Below are 20,531 nucleotides of genomic sequence, written 5' to 3' on the forward strand. Positions count from 1 at the left end.
TGCTGGGTATGACCTGTCAGATCCCCTTGAAGGTACCACTAGTATGTACGTCCAGGAAAGAATTAACAACCCGGGCTAGAGGGGCCCTGCCTCTAGCCAGGAAGAGGCACGGGAAAACCGGATCTTCTGGATGGTGTGGATCTGTTGGCCTGGCACATCAGAGCCACAAAAATATGACGTCTTAGTTGATACTGGTGCACAGTGTAGCCTGATACCATCGGGACATGTGGGGGCAGAACCTGTTTCCATTGCTGGGGTGATGGGGTGTCCTAGGGTGACGGTATGGTGCTTGTATCTCAAATTGTGTGTTCTGTTCATGCCTGATATTATGTTCTGTGCCTTCAGGACTGACTCTGAAAGTGAAGGATTGTTTTGTCTTGTTATCAGCCAGCTCACCTCCCCCCATGGTCTGTGTCTAGGAGAGGCTTGGCTGGCTTGGCTTTGCTTGCTTTTGCTTTTGCTTATTAGTTAGTTTAGCTAGGCAGTCCAATTTTTACCCTGGACTGTTTCTTTTTCCCTTCCCTTTCCTGAATATCATCTGAACCTGCTCTGGACCTGGACCTGGGAAACATCAAGAAACACCAAGAGTCTGCATTTTGTGACCTGCCATCCCCAGCACCGGAGACTGATAGCTGGGCGACCACTTCCAGGAGAGACTTTCTGAATTTGTCATCTCTTCAGAACGGTGAAAGAGTTTTGTCATCTGGTGTTGTTTTTTTGTATTGGGGAGTGTTTTGCTTGTTAAATAAACAGGTTTTTTTCACTTCTCTCTGAGGAAATCCTTCCCAAACCAGGTGGGGGAGGGGCCATGGGGGGTTTGCTTTCTGGGGGCTCCTTCTGGAGGTCTTCTCCCAAATTTGCCCTTAACTAGGACAAATATTTTGGCGCCCAATCAGGGCTCGAGAGAGTGGAAAAAACCCTGTTCTAATCATATTTTGGTTGCAATTACTCTGGGCTGGTATAGAGCAGTTACTGGCTATGTTGTTTGAATTCATAATGTCTCTTGGGGTGCAGGCCTGCATGTGTTTCTGGTCCCTAGGGTTTTTTGAGGTCTTAATACCTCTATGGTCCTTAAGTTTATTTTCTTATCCAGAAATAGCTTCGGTATTGTCCCTAAGACGTAGTTTTTGCAGTAGAGGGGCACTGACCAGAATATCCATCGGGCTGGGCTTGGTTGTAATGGCTTGCAGGAGGTTTATAAAGGTGCTGGAGTCTGTTCCAGGAATGTATGGTTCATAGTTATGGTTGTGCACCCAGTTTGTTAGAGGAGAAGCAGGAGATGAGGCTTTTCAGCCTTTGCTTTCCTTCTTCTCCTCTGAATCTGTTACATCCCTATTGGAGAATGTTCAGTTTCCCCTGAATGTTAAAGAGACCATCTTTCTGGTATTCAATTTGGTAAGCTTTCTCTATACAGTCTGCAGCTTCTCTAGAATGAGGGCTGAGATTTCTAGAGGGGCTGATGAGACCCCTGACCCAGGAGTAGACCCAGGTGTGAGAAATCCTGAGTGGTGTGGGAAATGGGAGGACATGGGCCAAATCTTAAAGGAGTTTTCTGACCCTATAGTCTGGCACTTTCCATGTGAACAAATTCAGAACCCAGCTGAGGTGGCAAAGTACCTGAAAGAGAAGTGCCATGATACCCCTGAGGAGAAAAAGATCATTGCAGTGAGCTGGGCCCTGGCATATGCTTATCGCACCCTGCTAGATACTGTAGGGCAGCAGACAGAGGAAGGAGGGCAGGGAGATAAACCAGCAGCCATCCCAGTCACTCAGGCTGCAGCCAACAGCCCAGGCTTGAAGCCAGCAGCTAAACCAGACTGTGAGCCTCAACCAATGGCTGTTGCTACTAGCACGAGAAGTGGAAAGTGCACAGACAAGACCGATCAACCAGTGGATGATGATGATGATTATGATGCAGGAGAAGGACCCTCAACACCTCCTGACATAAAATCAGGAGTCAGAGCAACTGGTACAAGATCAGAGGCCAATATTGAGTCCTTTTCCCTAAAGGACCTCCGTGGCCTGAGAAAGGATTACACTTGACGACTTGATGACTCTATAATTAGTTGGTTGGTCCATGTTTGGGATGCTACAGGTGAAGCTACAATTCTGGATGGCACTGAAGCGAGGCATTTGGGATCCCTGTCACATGATCCTGTCATCGACCAAGGAATGAGGGGAGCTAACCCTCACAGCCTCTGGGCACGGGTCCTGGAAAGTGTAGCACAAAGATACCTGTGTGCAGATGATCTTCATATGCAGCAGACCCAGTGGAAGAGTATAGAACAAGGGATCCAATGCCTGAGAGAAATGGCAGTGGCAGAGATTATCTTCTCAGATGAAATAACAACTAGGAATCCAGACATGGTACCATGTACATCTGTGATGTGGAGAAATCTTGTACGGCTTGGGCCACATGAATACGCTTCTGCTTTAGCAATAATGAAGCGGGATGACAGGGATAAGACCGTGCTCGATATGGCAAAGAAGCTCCAAGCATATGCAGATGCTGTGCATGGCTGGACACATGCCAGAATTGCAGCAGTGGAAACATGTCTACAGAAATTAGAAGACAAGCTAGAGGAGAATCATCAGAAACTCAGGGAGGAGATTAAAGAGGACCTTCTCCAAATCTCGGCAGTACAAATTAGAGGCCCTGGTATCCAACGCAGACATTCCCCAGATGGGGAGAGAAGGTCACCCCACGAGCTGAGCTCTGGTTCTTCTTGCGTGATTGCGGATAAAACATGAGGAGAAGGGACGGAAAATCTGCTGCTCTGGCACAACGGGTGCATGAATTGAAGGAAGGCAAGACTCAAATAGGAAGTTCCACCAAAAGGAAAGCAGCCCCAATTGCCCGTAGCCAAGCCTCCAGGTATGACGATGATGATGACATGTCCGTTCCCCTGGAAGGAACCTCTAAGACATATGCCCAAGGAAAGAAGGATAACCAGGCTTAGAGGGGCCCTGCCTCTAGCCAGGTAGAGGTGAGGGAAAACCGAGTTTTCTGGACTGTGTGGATCCGTTGGCCAGGCACATCAGAACCACAGAAATATAAGGCTTTGGTTGATACTGGTGCACAATGCACACTGGTCCCATCAAGACATGTGGGGGCAGAACCTGTCTCCATCGCTGGTGTGACAGGGGGATCACAGGACTTTACCTTGGTGGAAGCTGAGGTGAGCCTGACCAGAAATGAGTGGAAAAAACACCCTATTGTGACTGGCCCAGAGGCCCCATGCATTCTGGGCATAGATTACCTCTGAGGGGGGTATTTTAAAGACCCAAAAGGACTCAGGTGGGCATTTGGGATAGCAGCTGCAGTGACAGAGGGCATCCAGCAATTGAACACCTTGCCTGGACTGTCCGAGAATCCAACTACAGTAGGACTTCTGAAGGAAGAAGAGCAAAAGCTACCAATTGCCACTTCAACAGTGCATCGCCGACAGTACAGAACAACCCGAGATGCTGTGGTTCCCATCCATAAGATGATTTGAGAGCTGGAGAGCCAAGGGGTGGTCAGCAAAACCCACTCACCCTTCAACAGCCCTATTTGGCCTGTGCGTAAATCTGAAGGAGAATGGAGATTGACTGAGGACTACCGTTCATTGAACAAAGTGACTCCACCACTGAGCGCTGCTGTGCCGGACATGCTGGAACTCCAGTACGAGCTGGAGTCCAAGGCAGCACAGTGGTACGCCACTATTGACATTTCTAACGCGTTTTTCTCCATTCCTCTGGCAGCAGAATGCAGGCCTCAGTTTGCCTTTACGTGGAGGGGAGTGCAGTATACCTGGAACCGACTGCCCCAGTCCTACCATCTGAATGGACTGATCCAGGCTGCACTAGAAAAGGGTGAGGCTCCAGAACATTTACAGTATATTGATGATATCATTGTGCGGGGGAACACAGCAGCAGGTGTTTGAGAAAGGAGAGGAAATCATCCGAATCCTCCTGGAAGCTGGTTTTGCCATCAAGAAGAGTAAAGTTAAGGGACCTGCTCGAGAGATCCAGTTCCTGGGAGTGAAGAGGCAAGATGGACGGCGTCAGATTCCTATGGATGTCATCAACAAGATCACAGCTATGTCCCCACCAACCAACAAGAAGGAAACGCAAGTTTTCTTAGGCGCCATAGGCTTTTGGAGAATGCACATTCCTGAGTACAGTCAGATCGTGAGCCCTCTTTACCTGGTCACCCGCAAGAAGAACGATTTCCACTGGGCCCTGAGCAGCAACAAGCTTTCGCCCAGATTAAGCAGGAAATTGCTTATGCAGTAGCCCTTGGCCCAGTCAGGACGGGACCAGAGGTTAACACCTGAGGCTCTACCAATCAAGTGGGCCCTGCCCAATCTGAGCCTTTGCATATAGTAGATGGAGACAAAGTCCCAGTGGTGCATGTCAGAGGTTTGCTAGGGAAGACAGTGTGGATCAATTCTGCCTCGAGTGCAGACAAACCCATTTGTGGGATTGTCTTTGCTCAGGGACCAGGTTGCACATGGTGGATAATGCAGAAAGATGGCAGAACACAATGTGTACCTCAGGGAGATTTGATTGTTGGGTGAGAACTATGTGTAAATATCACTGTTTGCTGAATGTTACTACCATTGTCTTTGTATAGCTGTATATTGGATGTGTTTGTAGAGTTAGAATATATATATTAGTTTTAGTAGTAAGCTGACGATATGGGGATAAGGGATGGAATGTCCTAGGTTGACTGTATGGTGCTTTTATCCCCAATCGTCTGTTCTGTTTATGCTGAATAAATTTTGCACCTTTAAGACGTGTTCCAGGAGTGAAGGGAGGGAGACGAAGAGCGGAGTTGGTTTTCAGAAACTGCACTCACTCCTCCACATTCCTGCTCCTGGATTGTGTTGTCTGCAGATGGACAGACAGTGAGACAGAACTCTCCTTTGCTTTTAGTTAGTTTTAGCTAGCTGAGGCAAAGAAGTTCCCCGGACTGTGGCTTTTCCTTTTCTTTGGACCTGCTCAAACCTGCTCTGGACTGAACACCAAGAAGAGCACCGGCAGCTCGCACCTGTGGCCCAGCAGGCCGGGCCTGGGCCGTGGCATTTCCAGAGCCAGAGGGACTGATCAAAGACTGAGTGAGCCGAGCTGCAGCCCGGGCAGAGGGGGATTTTTCTGAGTTTGTCTCTCTTTTAAAGCGGCAAGAACTTTCGTTGGTTAATATTGTTTAGGTTTTCTTGTTTAATAAACAGTTTTTTCCACTTTTCTCCAGGGAAGTATTTTTCCCCAAACCAGTCGGGGGGAGGGGCCAATTGAATCTGCCTTCTAGAGGAACCCCTGTGGGGATTCTCTCCCAAATTTACCCTGAACCAGGACAATGGCCACACAGAGCAACTGGAATTTTGAATTTAATGTTGCATCCATCTGTACTTTTGTTAGTTTTGGCTATATTCTGCCTACTGTTTATAATCATCCTGTATATCCTGTCAGAAGATAAACCAAATTATATCCATCCAACATGTAAACCACATACAATGAACTCAGTGCATGAAATGTTCTATAATTGCAGTATTTCTGAACCATAAATGAGAAAACCTATCCATTAACTGTACCCTTACCTCTAATCTGCAATACACCACATATTTATGACAAACACACAAGAGATAACTGTATTACCACTCGAGGAGTTGGTAATTTGTATTAAATGGAGCCACAGGGTAAAGGGACTCAAAGCTGGGCACAGGATATGAGGTGTGGCCTCCCCAGAGTCCAGCACAGAGGGACAGTCACAGCCTGGTCGTGCTGCCCACACAATTGCTGACGCAGAATACCAGGATGCCCCTGGCATATTCCTGACCAGAATCCCGATGTCCCTTGTCCCTCCCTTGTTATTAATCTTTTTTAAAAAACCCACATTGATAATCTTTCACAATAGCCATCAGAGTAATTTCAAAAGGAGCTTTTGCCTTCCTGATGGTCTTTCTACAGGAGGTCAGGGCTGAGGGCTGGGACCCAGGGTGGGCTGGGTGGGAAAAGCACTTTGGCACTTTGGCACAGGGATTCCTTGGGGATGTTTAGGGGAGGAACAAAGGTGGGACAAGAGGCCTCTGGGAGAAAGGGCAGCCATGCCCATCAGGCCTTTGTGACCCGCGGTGACATGGTGCCCAGAGGCCATTGTGACACCGGTGCATGTCATGACCCTTGGGGCTGCCAATCCCTGCAGGAGCCACTCCCAGGAGAGCAGCTCTCTGAGGAGGCAGCAGCTTCTCTGGAGGCAGCAGCTCCCCTGGGTGATTGTGGCCAGTGTTCACCAGAGCACTGCCACAATGCTGAAGGAGGAGGAGGAGAATGCCCACGGCCAGCCCCGTGAGGGGTGGCCACTCAGGTCCAAGCAGCAAAAGGTGAGGGACAGGGATGGAGGGACAGCTTGCAGAGGGACAGCCCTGGGGCAAGGACAGCCAGGCCTGGCACCAGGCCATGCTCTGTGGAAGGGGACAGTGCTGGGATGGCCCAGGCACAGCAATGCCCCAGAGGCAGCGAGCCCAGCTGGGAACCCGGCCCAGCCTGGCTGCTGTGGCCAGCACCGGCCTTGGGGCCAGGCCCGGCCTTGCAGGCACGTGGGGGACGCTGTGCCCGCACAGCCGCCTCCATCCCGTGCCTCCTCCTGCTTCCCACAGGTGACCCACAGGCAGCCACAGGCGGCACCTCAGGTCACCTGGAGGAACAACACGCCACACAGCAGTGTCACACGGCCACAGAGACTGTCTGTGTCGGACCTGCCGCCTCTCCACGGCCCTCAGTTGCCGCTGGTACCTCCCTGCCAGCTCAGCCCTGAAATGCAAAGAGCAGCCTCTGCGAGGGTCAAGCTGCCCCATCTGCCAGCTGCAGCACCAGGAGCAGCCCCTGGGTTTTCTCCCGGAGGCACAGCACGTGCTGTGGGCCCCATGGCCAGAGGCCAGACAGAGATGGTACCACCCCCACCAAGGGGCACTCTGGCTGCTGGTGGGGCCTGGGAAATGCCTTCCCTGGCAAGGAAAACAGAAGGGCTGTGGTGTGGCTCAGCAGCAAGGCAGGGCCATCACCTGCCACCCGTGCCACCCGCACACGGCCTGCAGATCTGCACTGGGACCCAGCCAGCTTGGAAACACCTGGGGCACTCTGAGATAGAGGAACTCATCAAGGTGAAGGAAGGGCTTGGAGGCAACACCTGCAGTGACCTGTTTAGAGACCTGGGCCCATACCTGCGTGAGAACAGGTCCGTCAAGTCCACCTTGAGAACCCCCAAGTGGTTAAGTGCCCACCAAGAGGCAGAGGGAATTCGTCGGCCAGCCCAGCAAACTGCACAGCACAAACAGCTGTGCCCAGAGGATGAGGAGGCTTTGATGCAGCGTCTGCGGAAAAAGAGGGAGGAGCTGGAGGAGCTGGAAGACAAAGTCCATGAAGAGATGTTTAGAGCCATCTTCTCCTCCTTGGACGACGCAGAAAGCCCCATGAGGTCCAAGTGCATCCTCAAGGATGCATCAAGCCTCACCCTGGAGCCAGCTGCAGGCCCCTGGGTCCCGCACAGCACTTGCAGTGTGATCGCTGATGCCACAGGAGAGACACAAACGTCCTCAGAACTTGTGTCTCTTGACCAGTTGCTGGCTGAGCTGTGCCCTGTCTGGGACAACTCGCAGTCATGCAATGCCCTCAAGGACTCCGCGGGAGAGAAAGAAAAGAACGCAGGGATTGCACATCCTGACCTGCTGGCAGGCCTGTGCCCTGTCTCTGGTGACTCTCCATCCTGTGCCGTTCTAGATGAGCTCCTGGAAATGTGGGAGGAAGAAGAGCTCCAAGACAGAGCAGTGGCAGGAGAGAGTGACAGTGAGGCAGAGAGTCCGTTGCCTCTCCCGCTGCAAGAGGAGGAAGCAGAACCACCAGCTTCTCCCGTGGACAGCGATCCCTGCATTGAGCTGCACAGCGAGCCCCTCCCCACGGCCTCACTCGAAAAACCAAATATGTCTGTGGATTGTGCCTTGCCTGCTGACCCTGCGGATGAGGCCGAAGAAGCTGGCAAGGAGGCTGGTTGTGCCCAGGTCGCCCCTCCCCAGGAAAAGCTCTGCGGGGATGAGGCGCTGGCAGGAGCTGGCCCGGTGCCTGCCCAGCCCCTGGCATGCTGCGTTCCTGCCTGCCCCGCTGGCAGCGCAGCCGTCCCGCAGCCCCCGGCCCCACGGCGATGGCGCTCCACGGCCAAGACGGCCCGGCGGGCTCTGCGCCGCCTTTTCTCCTTCAGCTGCCTCAGGGGGCAGCCGGAGGAGTGAGCCCGGGGCCAGCACCAGGACGATGCCCGAAGACGCCGGCTCACCCTGCGGATGCCCAGCTCCCAGGGGCAGCAGCAGCTCCCAGAGCTAACGGCAGCAGGGAGAGAAAAACCCTGGGTACACACCGATGGATGGGTGGGTGGCACCCAAGGCAGGGTGACAAGGACCAACGTGACACTGCTGGAGACAAGCGTCTGGACCTGTCCTTTGTTTGATCACTTCCCCACCGCACCGCAACCTCGCTTTTCCCCCTCTTTCCTTCTCACTCTCCTGTTTCCAGTCCCTTTCAATCTCCCTACACATTTATTGTTAAATAAAATCCCAGTTGTAGACTTTTGTACATGATCTCCTTGGCACCTTAATTCACGCAGAGGCATCTCCCACTAATCAAATCTTAATGGGGGCACACTTGTGCACACAGCACTCCAGGTGTGACCACACCAGTGCCCAGCACAGGGGGACAATCAGAGCCCGGTTGTGCTGCCCACACCATGGCTGACACAGAATGCCAGGATGCCCCTGGCATATTCCTGAGCACAATTCCACTCCCCTCCACTCCCCTAGGAAATAATGAATGGACATTTTCCTTGGCCCTGCTTTGTTATTAATCTTTTTTAAAAACACACTTTTTATAGTCTTCCACAGTGGCCACCAGATTAAGTTCAAATGGAGCTTTTGCCTTCCTGATGATCTTTCTTGAGGAGGTCAGGGCTGAGGGCTGGGACCCAGGGTGGGCTGGGTGGGAAAAGCACTTTGGCACTTTGGCACAGGGATTCCTTGGGGATGTTTAGGGGAGGAACAAAGGTGGGACAAGAGGCCTCTGGGAGAAAGGGCAGCCATGCCCACCAGGCCTTTGTGACCCGCGGTGACATGGTGCCCAGAGGCCATTGTGACACCGGTGCATGTCATGACCCTTGGGGCTGCCAATCCCTGCAGGAGCCACTCCCAGGAGAGCAGCTCTCTGAGGAGGCAGCAGCTTCTCTGGAGGCAGCAGCTCCCCTGGGTGATTGTGGCCAGTGCTCACCAGAGCACTGCCACAATGCTGAAGAAGGAGGAGGAGAATGCCCATGGCCAGACTGGGGCTGCTCACGGGCTCTTCTGTGCTGAGCATTTGCCTGGCTGTGTTCTTGAGAGAGCCTGGGCAAGGAGCCTTGAGCCCCCAGGCCCTGGCCTGAGGCGTCAGCGCTGCCACAGCAGTGCCCATGGCCTGTCCCTGCTGCAGCCCCGGCACTGCCACCCCCAGTACTGTGCCCGGCCCCGAGAGCAGTCAGGCCCTGCAGCAACACCAGGGCCACCAGGGCAGCAGGGCAGGGCCACGGGAGCAGCACTGGCAACACCAAGTGCTGCTGCTGCTGGGCACAGCTGCTGTGCCAGCACTGATCTGCCCCCAGCTCTGCACACAGAACCAAATGAGCAAGAAGTATCAAAGATGAATTTTATTACAAGTGTTTTGCAGAATTTGACCAGCATTTAATGTCCCTGAAAGCATCCAGTGATCAGTCTCCACACTGCAGCATTGAGCTCCTGGTTGCTCAGGCTGTAGATGAGGGGGTTCAGGGCTGGAGGCACCACCGAGTACAGAACTGACAGGGCCAGATCCAAGGAGGGGGAGGACATGCAGGGGGGCTTCAGGTGAGCAAATATGGCAGTGCTGAGGAACAGGGAGACGACGGCCAGGTGAGGGAGGCAGGTGGAAAAGGCTTTGTGCCATCCCTGCTCAGAGGGGATCCTCAGCACAGCCCTGAAGATCTGCACATAGGAGAAAACCATGAACATCAAACAGCCAAAAGCTAAGAAGGTAGTGAAAACAGAAACCCCGAGTTCCCTGAGGAAGAAACATGAGCAGGAGAGCTTGAGGATGTGTGGGATTTCACATATGAGCTGGCCCAGGGCATTGCCCTGGCACAGGGGCAGGGAAAATATATTGGCCGTGTGCATGAGAGCATTGAGAAAGGCACTGGCCCAGGCAGCTGCTGCCATGTGGGCACAAGCTCTGCTGCCCAGGAGGGTCCCGTAGTGCAGGGGTTTGCAGATGGCCACGTAGTGGTCGTAGCACATGATGGTGAGAACGGAAAACTCTGCTGAGATGAGGAGAAACAGAGATGGTGCTGGTGTCCCAGAGGGAATTGTGCATGGCTTTGGGGACAGTGGTGCAGATGGAGCCCAGGGGGCTGAGGGCCAGGTTGAGCAGGAAGAAGAACATGGGCGTGTGCAGGTGGTGGCCGCAGGCTCTGGTGCTGATGATGAGGCCGTTGCCCAGGAGGGCAGCCAGGGAGATGCCCTGCAAGAGGCAGAAGTGCAGGAGCTGCAGCTGCCGCGTGTCTGCCAGCGCCAGCAGGAGGAAGTGGCTGATGGAGCTGCTGTTGGACATTTCTTCACTCTGGGAGTCATGGACTATTGAAAGAAGATATTGACAAGCTGGGAGAGATTTCATTGTGTCATTCCTATGCTTTTTGATTGGGAAACCCCTCAAAAATTCTTCTCTTTTTTGGCTGAACTTTGCTCAGCCTTTTTTCTCTGAGCTCAGGTTTGTGCCGCTGCCTCATCTTTGACACTGCTCTCAGCCTGAACCCTGGGGAGCCCAGAGGGAAAACAGGGCTCCCTGTGCCCCAGTGCAGTGAGACCTGCTGGTCCCATACAGGTGCCCTTTGCTCATTTCACCTTCCTCTATCTCAGGGTGATTCCACTTCCAACGTGCCTTGGAATAACTAAAGTGGCCTTTTTGATGACTTCCCTTTCATTTCAGCATCTCTAATTTTTTCTACATTTCCCTGTGCAGCTGGAAACGAAGGGATACCAAGGCTTGGTCTGGCTCTCTACTTTTTTTGTCAGTGCTACCCAAAGTGATTTTGTGGTGAGAAACTCAGGGTTTTTCTCACAGGCATCATGATTAGCAGATCTTGAAATGCTCCCTTGACTCCTCATTGTCTCTGCTGGACCCCGCATCCCACAGCCAAACCCGGCCCCTTCTCTGCCTTTCCTCCCCCTGCCCCAGGGGCTGGCAGAGCCAGGGTGGCACAGGTGACCTTTGGGCTTTGCAGGGCACAGGCACAAGGGCCGTGACAGAGTCAGGGCTGAGGTCACACTCTGTGGGCTGGGGCAGAGCCCAGCCAGAAATGAGCCCTGAGGCAGCAGCTCTGCAGTGCTGGCCACCAGGCCGGCTTGCCAAGGGAGGATTCTGGCCATGCCCTGCAAGCAGCTGCTGCTGCCAAGGTGCCTTTGGTGCCTCAGGCTCTGCCTGGCACAGCTCCCAGCACGGCACTCTGCCCTTGTGCCCGAGGCCTTCCCTGGGCTGGGGCTGGCCTGGGCCTTTTCCTGCAGCGGGACCTGCCCTGCTCCTGGCACAGGAAAGGCAGTTCCTGCTGGAGCAGGAGCCTCTGCCTGCAAAGGGCTCAAACAACTCCAGCAAGGCCCTGTTGGCAAAGCCCCCAGTGGGAAATGAAGGAGGGAGGTCACGCTGCTTTTGGGGTGAATAATGCTGAAACCAGCCTGACTCCTCCATCCCTCAGATTCACATCCTCAGAGGGAGCTGAAGCTGTGTCAGAGCTGGAAAATCCCCAGAGAAAGGAACAACCAAGTGACACCACTGAGAGCTTCTGCACAGCTGCTGAGCGGGCCCAGCCTGGGCACATCTGACCCACAGGGCAGCACTTCAGACTAGAAAAGCCCCATCCCAAACTTTAATGGCAGCCTCTCCTGACATTTCCCTTCTTGGGGGCTGTGGAGATTCCTCCCTGCAGTGGGGACAGCCCTCAAGGTCACTGCTCCAGGCCGAGACTGAGATTTGCCCATGGTGGTTGGTCTGGGGGAGTGACATCAATCTCTGCTTAAGCACTGGTTTTCCTTTCATACAATTGCTTCAAAATTTAATACAACTGCTTCCTGTTTCACCCTCAGTGTCCCCGCAGAAGAACAGGGCACCTCTCAGGCAGTTCCAGAAGCTCCGGGTTCTCATTTCATGAGGAATCTGGGATGCAAATGGCCTTGTCAGAAGGATAAAAGCAGAAGCAATGGACTAGAAAGAATTAGAAAAAGTCACCCTTCTTCTAGACAAAGTCCACCAAGTCATTCCCTACATTTCTCCTTTTCAAATTCTTTCTGTCACCTACTCTCAGAGGTCCAGCTTGTTCTGGTGCTTATCATGAACTGACTGTGCTCTTGATTTATACCAGCGCAGGAGATGTAGAATCACCCAAACTGCAGACATAAACAAACTCCCTCTGTCCACCCATTTTCATCTTCTAGATCACTTTCCAGGTGTCCATGGAGATGTGGAAATCATTATCACACACCTCTCCATTTCTGGCTGCAGGCTGTGGAGATTCTTTCTCTGAATTCAGTCAGGCTTGTATTCCCTAACAAGTCCTGGTTCCACCTCCTGTTTTCCAAGGCTGGAACAGTCCCAATGAAAACCTCACCAGTGGCACAACTCCCCAGCTCAGCAGGAAAAGAAAGAACAAGCTGTCAAGTTCTCCAAACCTTTGGCCTGCTTGGCTGCAAGAGTCCTGCTGCTCACATGGTGTGGAAAGCCAAGAGAAGCTGCAGCTGGTGGCACATCTTGTGACTGGCGCTCAACCTCGTTCTCCAGGAAAGGTTCTGGAGAAGAGCAGACATCACTGTGGAGAAGATTCCTGGAAAACTGAAATAGCTTTCCAGAAGTGAAATGAAAATGGAAAGAAACAATCCAAGATGTTTTCCTCTATTTATTTCTCTGCTGCCTTTTTCCATCTTGCACTACTTCTCCATGCCATGAATTCAAAATGCATCTCACCTCTCAGATCGGTGACTTAGCGAGTTCTAGACACTCTAAAATACCATGAGCTGCACACAGTTTGCCTTCCCATTTTTGCTGGAAAGCAGTGCTGGACCCTTAAGTGCAGGGCCAGGGCCAGGGAATCCTCCAGCCAGGGAATGTGCCCTGACAGGGTTTGATCCTCAGCAGGGACAATGCACAGCAGCGACCGAGGGGATTTCTCTGCCCCTGTGCAGGAGTCCAGACTCTGGGTCTGGGCTGAAGAGGGCAAAGTTCTCGTGTTTGGACAGGCTCAGGGGCTGCCCCCGGGGAGCGCGGGGCTGGGCGCTGGGGCGAGCGGGCAACGGACAAACAGACACGGGGACAAACAGCCCCGGAGCTTCAGTTGCAGCGGCAGCTTCCAGTTACCAGTGGGCGTGGCTTGGGAGGCCAAGCGATTCCTGGGAGGATCAAACCCTGGCCACAGGCTGCTTATTTGCTTTGGATTGCAAAACCCCTCCTCTACGAGCATATCCAGCAGGGCAGCACAGGTCTTGGCTTTGAAGGTGTGTGAATATGCTCTGAGCCCTGTGCCCATGGTGCTGGTATCTTCCTCCTGAATCCTCTTGATGAATTTGCAAACCAGGTGAAGGAGAAGGGCAGGAAGCTCTGTTCCTCTCTCAGCCCTTGAAGGCATGGCAAATGACATCAGCGTCACCGTTGGAAGCCTGGCAATTCAAACACTGTATGTCCTGCAGGCAGTGGAGAGAGCTCGATATTCCATCTTGGACAGCCTGCATGATCAGCTCTGCAGGGCATGGAGGACACGGCCTCGTCTGTCGGGGCTCGGCTGGCTGTGCTGCTGGAGCTCTGCAGAGAGCTGATCCCAGAGGCTCTGTCTGCTGGGGCCACCTGAGCCAGCAGGAGTGTTTCATTTCTTCAAGGTTGTTCTTCCCTTCTTTTCTCTTTTCTTTAGCATATAAATATAGGATGTGTTGTAATAGACAGACTCCCAGGATCTTTCTTTTACTGCCCAGGCTCTACAGGGTATAGGGGAAGAGGGAGAAAAGGGTGCCTGGGCTTAGCAAGCTGCCCAGGCATGCAGGGTTGCAGGGAAAATGGCCAGAAGCCCCTTGGCCTTTGGTGGTTCTGCTGAAGCCTTTGTGCTGCCAACAGAGCCGGTGGGCAGGGGCCGGAGTTCCAGGGATGCCTGTGAGACCGGTGCCTGGAGATGGCCACAAGCCCTGTCCCAGGCAGGAACCGCCATCTGTGTCCTCCTGCCCGTGTGTTGCTGGCTGGATTACTGAGGGCTCCGAGGTGCCTCTCAATGGGGCTCCTCGGGAGCTCCTGTGGGGCTGCGGCGCTGCTGCCGGGCAGGTTGGCCGGGCTGGGGGAGACCCTGAGGGGATGGGGCCACCAAGGGATGAGGGGCTGCAAAAGCCCTGACAGGACAAGGCAGTGGGAAGGCACGGGGGGGATGTGGGAGGGAATGGGTAACGTTGGCTCAGGGAGGAAAGTGGGTTGGAGCCAAAGAGACCACTCAGCCCGATGTTCATGGGGCAAACAGAGAGCGTTTGTGCTCAAGCCCTTCCTTCTAAAGGGCCTTTGAAAAAGCCAGTCTGGATAATTTCACTGGTCTGATCTCTGCGCCCCTTCAGATTCTGGCCTGAGAAATGCCTGCAGCCTCAGGAGAGATGTGATGGGTGAGGCCCCTCTCAGTCAAAGCAGGGGCTGGTCCATTCACCCAGTACAAGCCAGCCTGCACTGTGACACACGGCAACAGAGTGCCAGGCACAGCTGCGGGTGCTCCCCATGAACCTCAGCTCTGGGACCCCTGTCTGCCCCAAGCTTCAGGGCTGCAGTGGGAGCCCGGCTGGGCTCTGCCCTGGGGCCATCCTGCAGGGACAGCTGCAAACAGGGAGCATTCCCTTGCCACCAAGAGCCAAGCCAGGGCTGCAGGGCAGCTGCTCCAGCCCGGACTGCACTGTTGGGTGCTGTGCTCTGGGGCTGGGGCTCCCCGCACAGGGGACTGGACTGGTGTGCCAGAGGAGACAGAGAAGCTGCAGCTTCAGCCTAACTGAGGTGGGTGCATGGTCTGGGAAGAGTGGGGAGGCTCAAGGGGATTTACAGAGCTCATTGTGCTGGGAGGACAAGGAAAAGGGAATGGGAACTCAGCAGTGAGGAGAGCTGAGGGCTGGAGAGCAGCTCTGAATGCCACTAAAATCCAACCAGACTTCGGAGACATTACTGCTCCTCAGCCAGTGACAGGATGAGTCCCTAAGCTGGAGGCTCAGCCTTCCTCGTGGTGAGAGGCATCAAGGAAGGCAGCAGTGTGATGGAGACTGCCACGGGCTGGGAACTCACTGGGGGAAAAGAGGGAGCAGTTGGGAAGTAAAAGGCAGGTGGGGGAGAGAACTGTTCAGAGAAGGGCTGAGCTACAGCTTGAGCAAGATGAAAAATGTCATTTGGGGTCATCTCAGATTGATTTCATCTCAGAAAAGTATTGAACAAGTTTATTTTTTGAGTGGTGGCATGTTTTCCCTTGGAGGTGTACACTCTGCAAACTTGAGCTGTGTTGCTGAAATGCTCAAGCAAGTCTGTGCTGCAGGGCACACCATTTTTTCTTTGCCTGATTCTGGCCCGGTGCTGAGCTCCAGCAGAGCCCTGGCAGAGCCCAGAGCAGCCTCAGCACCCGCAGAGCCCGGCTGCAAGGAGAGAAACCAGAAAGCGCCTGTCAGCTGAAGGCTCCTGTCCCCTTGTCCCAGCCGCCCGCGGTGCCCAGGCCATGCTGGCCGTGCCCAGAGCAGTGCCCAGAGCTGCCCATCACTGCTGCCTTTGGCAGCAGAGCAGGAGGGCAGGACATGTGCCCAGCCTGCAGCCAGCCACGGCACATCCAGCCCTCAGCAGCTGCCCGGAGCAGGATGCTCCTGTGCTCGCTGCCATCTCCCCAAAGCTCTGATCCCACCATGCCAAGCAGACGGGACCCACCTGACGCCATCCACCGCTGGAAGAAAAGCTGGTCCCAAACAATGTCCTCAGCCTTCTCCAAGGGCACGGCCCATCCACGCTGCAGCTGCTCCCAAGCACTTCCCCATCCAGACTGGACCCCACCTAGAACGCTTCCTCTAGAAAAACACACAACAAATGATTGAAAATAGATTACAGACAAAAAGGGGAAACAAGAAAAAAGGTCAAAAATCTTATCTCTGCCTGGGGTTTGAGGAAGGCCCAACCCCTGCATGCCAGGGAAAACCCCACCCACGGTGAAGGAAGCCCAGGCTTTCTCCTTTCCCCCTGCACTGCCCCCCAAAATAAGAGTGATCCCAAAACAAACAAGGGCAGGGGAGCAGCCCAAGCCCTTCCTTGCCTGCAAAGCAAAGCAGCCCCTGCACAGGTCCTGGAGTCCCACCTCTGCTCCCACCATGGAGGTTGGTTTGTGTCGCGCTGGCTGCCCCAGCCCCAGCCCCAGCCCAGGGCCTGGAGGGTGGTTGGGGCTGTTGGCAGGGCCAGGAGCCCACTCCCATTTTGTACCCACCCCAGCCCATGCCGCCAGCCCTGCCAAAAGCAGCTGGGCAGCCGACTGAAGGATCAGCTGCATCCGCCCCAGCAAAGGGGGAACCTTGTGTTCCCGGCCAGGCTGTGCAATGCCCAAATCTGGGAGCATCCCCTGCGTGTGGACTCATCTGCAAATTCCCTGTGGAGCCTGGCTTTGGAGAAGGTGCCAGAATCAAAGTGCCATCATCTTCAGCCTGCCGGTGACCAGGTGGAGCAAGAGTTGTCATCCTTGATGTCGTCCTCGCTGTCTCCAGAAGCAGCAGCCCCACCTGCTACAGCTTCTCCAGGGGCTCCTTCTCCTTCCCTGGGGCTGAGACCAGGCTGTCAGGGTTCTGCCCAGGGCCCCAGCTGTCAGGGAACCAAGGACAAGCAGAAGCAGCTCGCATGGCGGCCACCAGTGCTGGGCAGAGCAGCTCTGCTCCAGCACAAGGGCTGTGTGTTCCCATCTGATGACCCCTGGGCAGTGACACGGGCAGCACAAAAAAGTCTGGGTTCCTGTGCTTCTGATTGCCAAGGCATGTGTGGAGCTGTAACTTACCAGGGCCCTGCATCAGAGTGTGCCTGTGGCTCTTTCCCTTCTTCTAGGGCAGATGAATGTCCTGCATCCAGGGATCACACAACAGCTCTTCTAACGAGGGCCTTTCGATGTCCAGCATGGATAAACACCTCCTGATCAGATCTTGGCACTCTGGGCAGAGAAATCAGAACCCGCTGGTCAGTTGGAGTAGGCTCCTGTTGGCTTTGCCCCACTATTCCCGTGCCCAGGCCATGCTGGATGTGCTCAGAGCTGGGCCTAAACTTTCCCATCAATTCCCTCTTTTGGAGGAGAGCAGGAGAGCAGGACATGTGCCCCCTCCTCAGCAGCTGCCAGAGCGGGATGCTCACGAGCTGCTGCTGTCTCCCAGCACTGGTATTGCCCCTGTGGCCACAGATGAGGATCCACCTGGAGAGAGCCGTTGTGGCAGCGAGAGCTGATGGTCCCAGCTGATGTTCTGGCACCACCTGAAAGGGTGCTCCCCGCAGACCATCTGGTGCAGCACGATGCCCAGGGACCAGATGGTGGCTGGCTTGCCGTAGTACCAGCCAAAGTGGGTCCATTCCGGGGGGCTGTATGACCGTGTTCCTATGGAATACAGATGGGCTTCAGCAGGGGGATGCTGCTGCTCCCAGAGCCTGGCCCCAGCATCCCTGGGCATGCGGGGGCTGCCCCAGCGGCACACGGGGTGACCGCTGCCCTCTCGCCAGCACCTGGGACTTGTGTACAGACTTGGGGTTGGAAAAGAAGCCACTGGTCTTGAAAGAGGGCAGCTGAAGCCCTGGCAAGGCCCAGCCATGACAAGGAAAAACCCACTCAGTGCTGGGGAAAACCATGCCTTCATCCTCCCTGCCTGCATTGCCCCAAAAATTATTATGAATCCAAAGCAAACCAGGTGAGTGGAGCAGTCCAAGCCCTTTCTCACCTGCACACCAAACCGGCTGGGGCACAGGTTCCGGCCCCCCTCTCTGCTACCCCCACCCATGGGTGTTTTTGTTGGGCTGGCTGCCCCAGCCCCAGCCCTGGGCAGAGTGGTGGGCAAAGGCTGCCAGCAGGGCTGGAAGCTGGCTCCCCACCCAGCCCTGCTGAAACGCAAATCAGCTGAAATCTCAGTGCCATGAAGGGCAGCAAAAGGGACAATCCCCGATGCCACACCCAGCTTGGGCTGGGAGATGTTGGGCCATGAGATGCTGGGACCGGGAGCACACCCCTGTGTGGACTCACCTGCAAAGTGAATGTAGGCTGTGTCTTGGAGGTAGGTGCCACAGCCAAAGTCGATTAATTTGGCCTGCCCGGTGGCCAGGTCAACCAGGATGTTCCGTGGTTTGATGTCCCTGTGGAGGACCCCGCAGGTGGTGCAGTGCCACACGGCCTCCAGCACCTGGCGGAACAGCTCCCGCGCCACCTCCTCGGACAGGAACCCCCGTGCCCGAATGAAATGGTGCAGGTCCTGAGACCGCTTTGGGCACTCCAGCACCATCACGATGTCGTTGGGGAGCTCAAGCCACTCCAGCAGCTGGACGACACCGGGGAAGCCAGTGGACACCTTGTCCAGCAGCACGACCTCCAGGGTGCCGTCGGGCTGCGGGAGGAGCACGATGCCGTCAGTGGGGCTGATGCCGTGCCGGGGCTCGGGAACCCCTCGCCCAGCCCGGGATGCTCTGCGCCCTGCGCTGGCCCCACGCCCGCTCTCCCTCGAGGCGTCCCGGTGGCTTCCACCCTGCCGGGCCCCGGCTCATCCCCACCCAGCACACCCCGGCTTCTCCAGCTGGCCCCGCTCACTCACCAGCTGGCTCCAGTGCAGGACGCGGTTCCGTGGCACCCTTTTGATGGCCACCTGCAAGCCAAGAGAAGCAGCGGGCTCAGCTCGCCGCCCGCCCTGCCCAGCCCCATCCTCCTCATCCTCCTCATCCTCCTCCTGTTCCTCCTCATCCCCCTCCTCCTGCGCCCCCTCCTCCTGCGCCCGCCGCCGGCCCCGCCGCTCACCAGGGCGCCGTCCGAAAGCCGCGTGGCCGCGAAGACACTGCCGAGGCCGCCACCGCCCAGCAGCGAACCCAGCCGGTACTGCTCCTTCAGGCCTTGCTGCGCCTTCCCTGCCGGCGGGAGGCGGCTGTCAGCGCTCAGCCTGGGGCCAGGAGCGGCCCCCGAGCGCCCCTCAAGTGCCCCAGGCCGGCCATTCCCAGGCGTTCGCTCCTGGCAACGGGACAGCGGTGGCTCGGGGCCGGCGGCCGCGCTGCCGAGCAGCGGAGCTCGGGCCGGGGAAGCCGCAGCGGAGGCAGCGGCAGCGGCCATGCCGCCTGTGTCCTCCGCGGGGCCCGGGAGGAGCCGGGGCCCGGGCCGGGGCCGGGCTCGGGCCAGGCGGAGCCAAAGGGAGGCAATGCCGCCCCAGCCCCAGGCAGGCCCCCTCCCAGCAGCGCCAGCGCCTGCACGGCCAGAGCCGGGCGGGAGCGAGACGGGGGCGGGACGGCCGGGGCCGGGGACGGGACAGCCCCGCCCAGGGCCGGGGACGGGCCGGGGGCATGGCCCAGCCGGGTATGGGGAGAGAGAGACCGGCAGAGGAGGGGACAGCGGGAACAGGAGAGCGGGAGAGGCTGCGGGACAGGGGGAGAGGGAGAGGAGGAGCAAGAGGGACTCCACAAAGTTGCGGCTTTCGCTGCTCTGTCTGCTGCTGCTGCCGCTGCTGCCGCTGCAACTGAAGCTCCGGGGCCGTTTGTCCCCGTGTCTGTTTGTCCGTTGCCCGCTCGCCTCCGCACCCAGCCCCACGCTCCCCAAGGGCAGCCCCTGAGCCTGTCCAAACACGGGAACTTTGCCCTGTTCAGCCCAGACCCAGAGTCTGGACTCCTGCACAGGGGCACAGGGATCCCCTCGGTTGCTGCTGTGCATTGTCCCTGCAGAGGGTCAAACACTATCGGAGCGCATTCCCTGAATGCAGAATTTGTACCTGACCCAAGCACTGCATTTAGTTTACAGCATTGCTTTCCAAGAAAACCAAGGGAAGGCAAACTGTGTCTAGCTCATGGTATTTTCCAGTGTCTAGACCTTGCCATGTCATGGATCTTAGAGGTGAGATGCATTTGGAATTCATGGCATGGAGAAGTAGTGCAAGATGGAAAAGGGGAGCATAAAAATAAATAGAGAAAAACATCTTGGATTGTTTCTTTCCATTTTCATTTCATTTCCTAAAAGCTGTTTCAGTTTTCCCGGACTCTACTCCTGGGAGTCCCATTTGCTCTTTCCAAGAACTTTTCCTGGGGAATGAGGTGCAGCTTCTGTCACAAGATGTGCCACCAACTGCAGCTTCTCTTGGCTTTCCACACTGTGTGTGCAGCACAACTCTTGCAGCAAAGCAGGACAAATGTTTGCAAAACTTGACAGCTTGTTCTTTCTCTTCCTTGTGGGCTGGGCAGCTGTGCCAATTCCTCAACACGTGTCCACCTCAGCCAGG

At 55.5% G+C, this 20,531-nt stretch overlaps 2 protein-coding genes across 2 annotated transcripts; one reads left to right on the forward strand and one right to left on the reverse strand.

The window, feature by feature from the left end:
- The first annotated feature begins 6,211 nt into the window (after positions 1-6,211).
- LOC128799230 (uncharacterized) lies at positions 6,212-8,639 on the forward strand. The gene is made up of 2 exons (XM_053963461.1): positions 6,212-6,365; positions 6,642-8,639. The coding sequence occupies exons 1-2, from the start codon at positions 6,291-6,293 to the stop codon at positions 8,262-8,264; spliced, it is 1,698 nt and encodes a 565-aa protein (XP_053819436.1). The 5' UTR covers positions 6,212-6,290; the 3' UTR covers positions 8,265-8,639.
- Positions 8,640-15,488: 6,849 nt separating this feature from the next.
- LOC128799254 (serine/threonine-protein kinase pim-1-like) lies at positions 15,489-19,565 on the reverse strand. The gene is made up of 7 exons (XM_053963504.1): positions 19,073-19,565; positions 18,873-18,923; positions 18,311-18,668; positions 17,495-17,674; positions 17,090-17,239; positions 15,985-16,899; positions 15,489-15,701 (listed from the first exon to the last, which is right to left on the reverse strand). Exons 1-5 carry the CDS (start codon positions 19,376-19,378, stop codon positions 17,133-17,135), a joined length of 1,002 nt encoding a protein of 333 aa, XP_053819479.1. The 5' UTR covers positions 19,379-19,565; the 3' UTR covers positions 15,489-15,701; positions 15,985-16,899; positions 17,090-17,132.
- Between the last annotated feature and the right edge of the window lie 966 nt (positions 19,566-20,531).

This window comes from Vidua chalybeata, chromosome 23 (assembly GCF_026979565.1).
Source record: "Vidua chalybeata isolate OUT-0048 chromosome 23, bVidCha1 merged haplotype, whole genome shotgun sequence".
Classification (NCBI taxonomy): domain Eukaryota; kingdom Metazoa; phylum Chordata; class Aves; order Passeriformes; family Viduidae; genus Vidua; species Vidua chalybeata.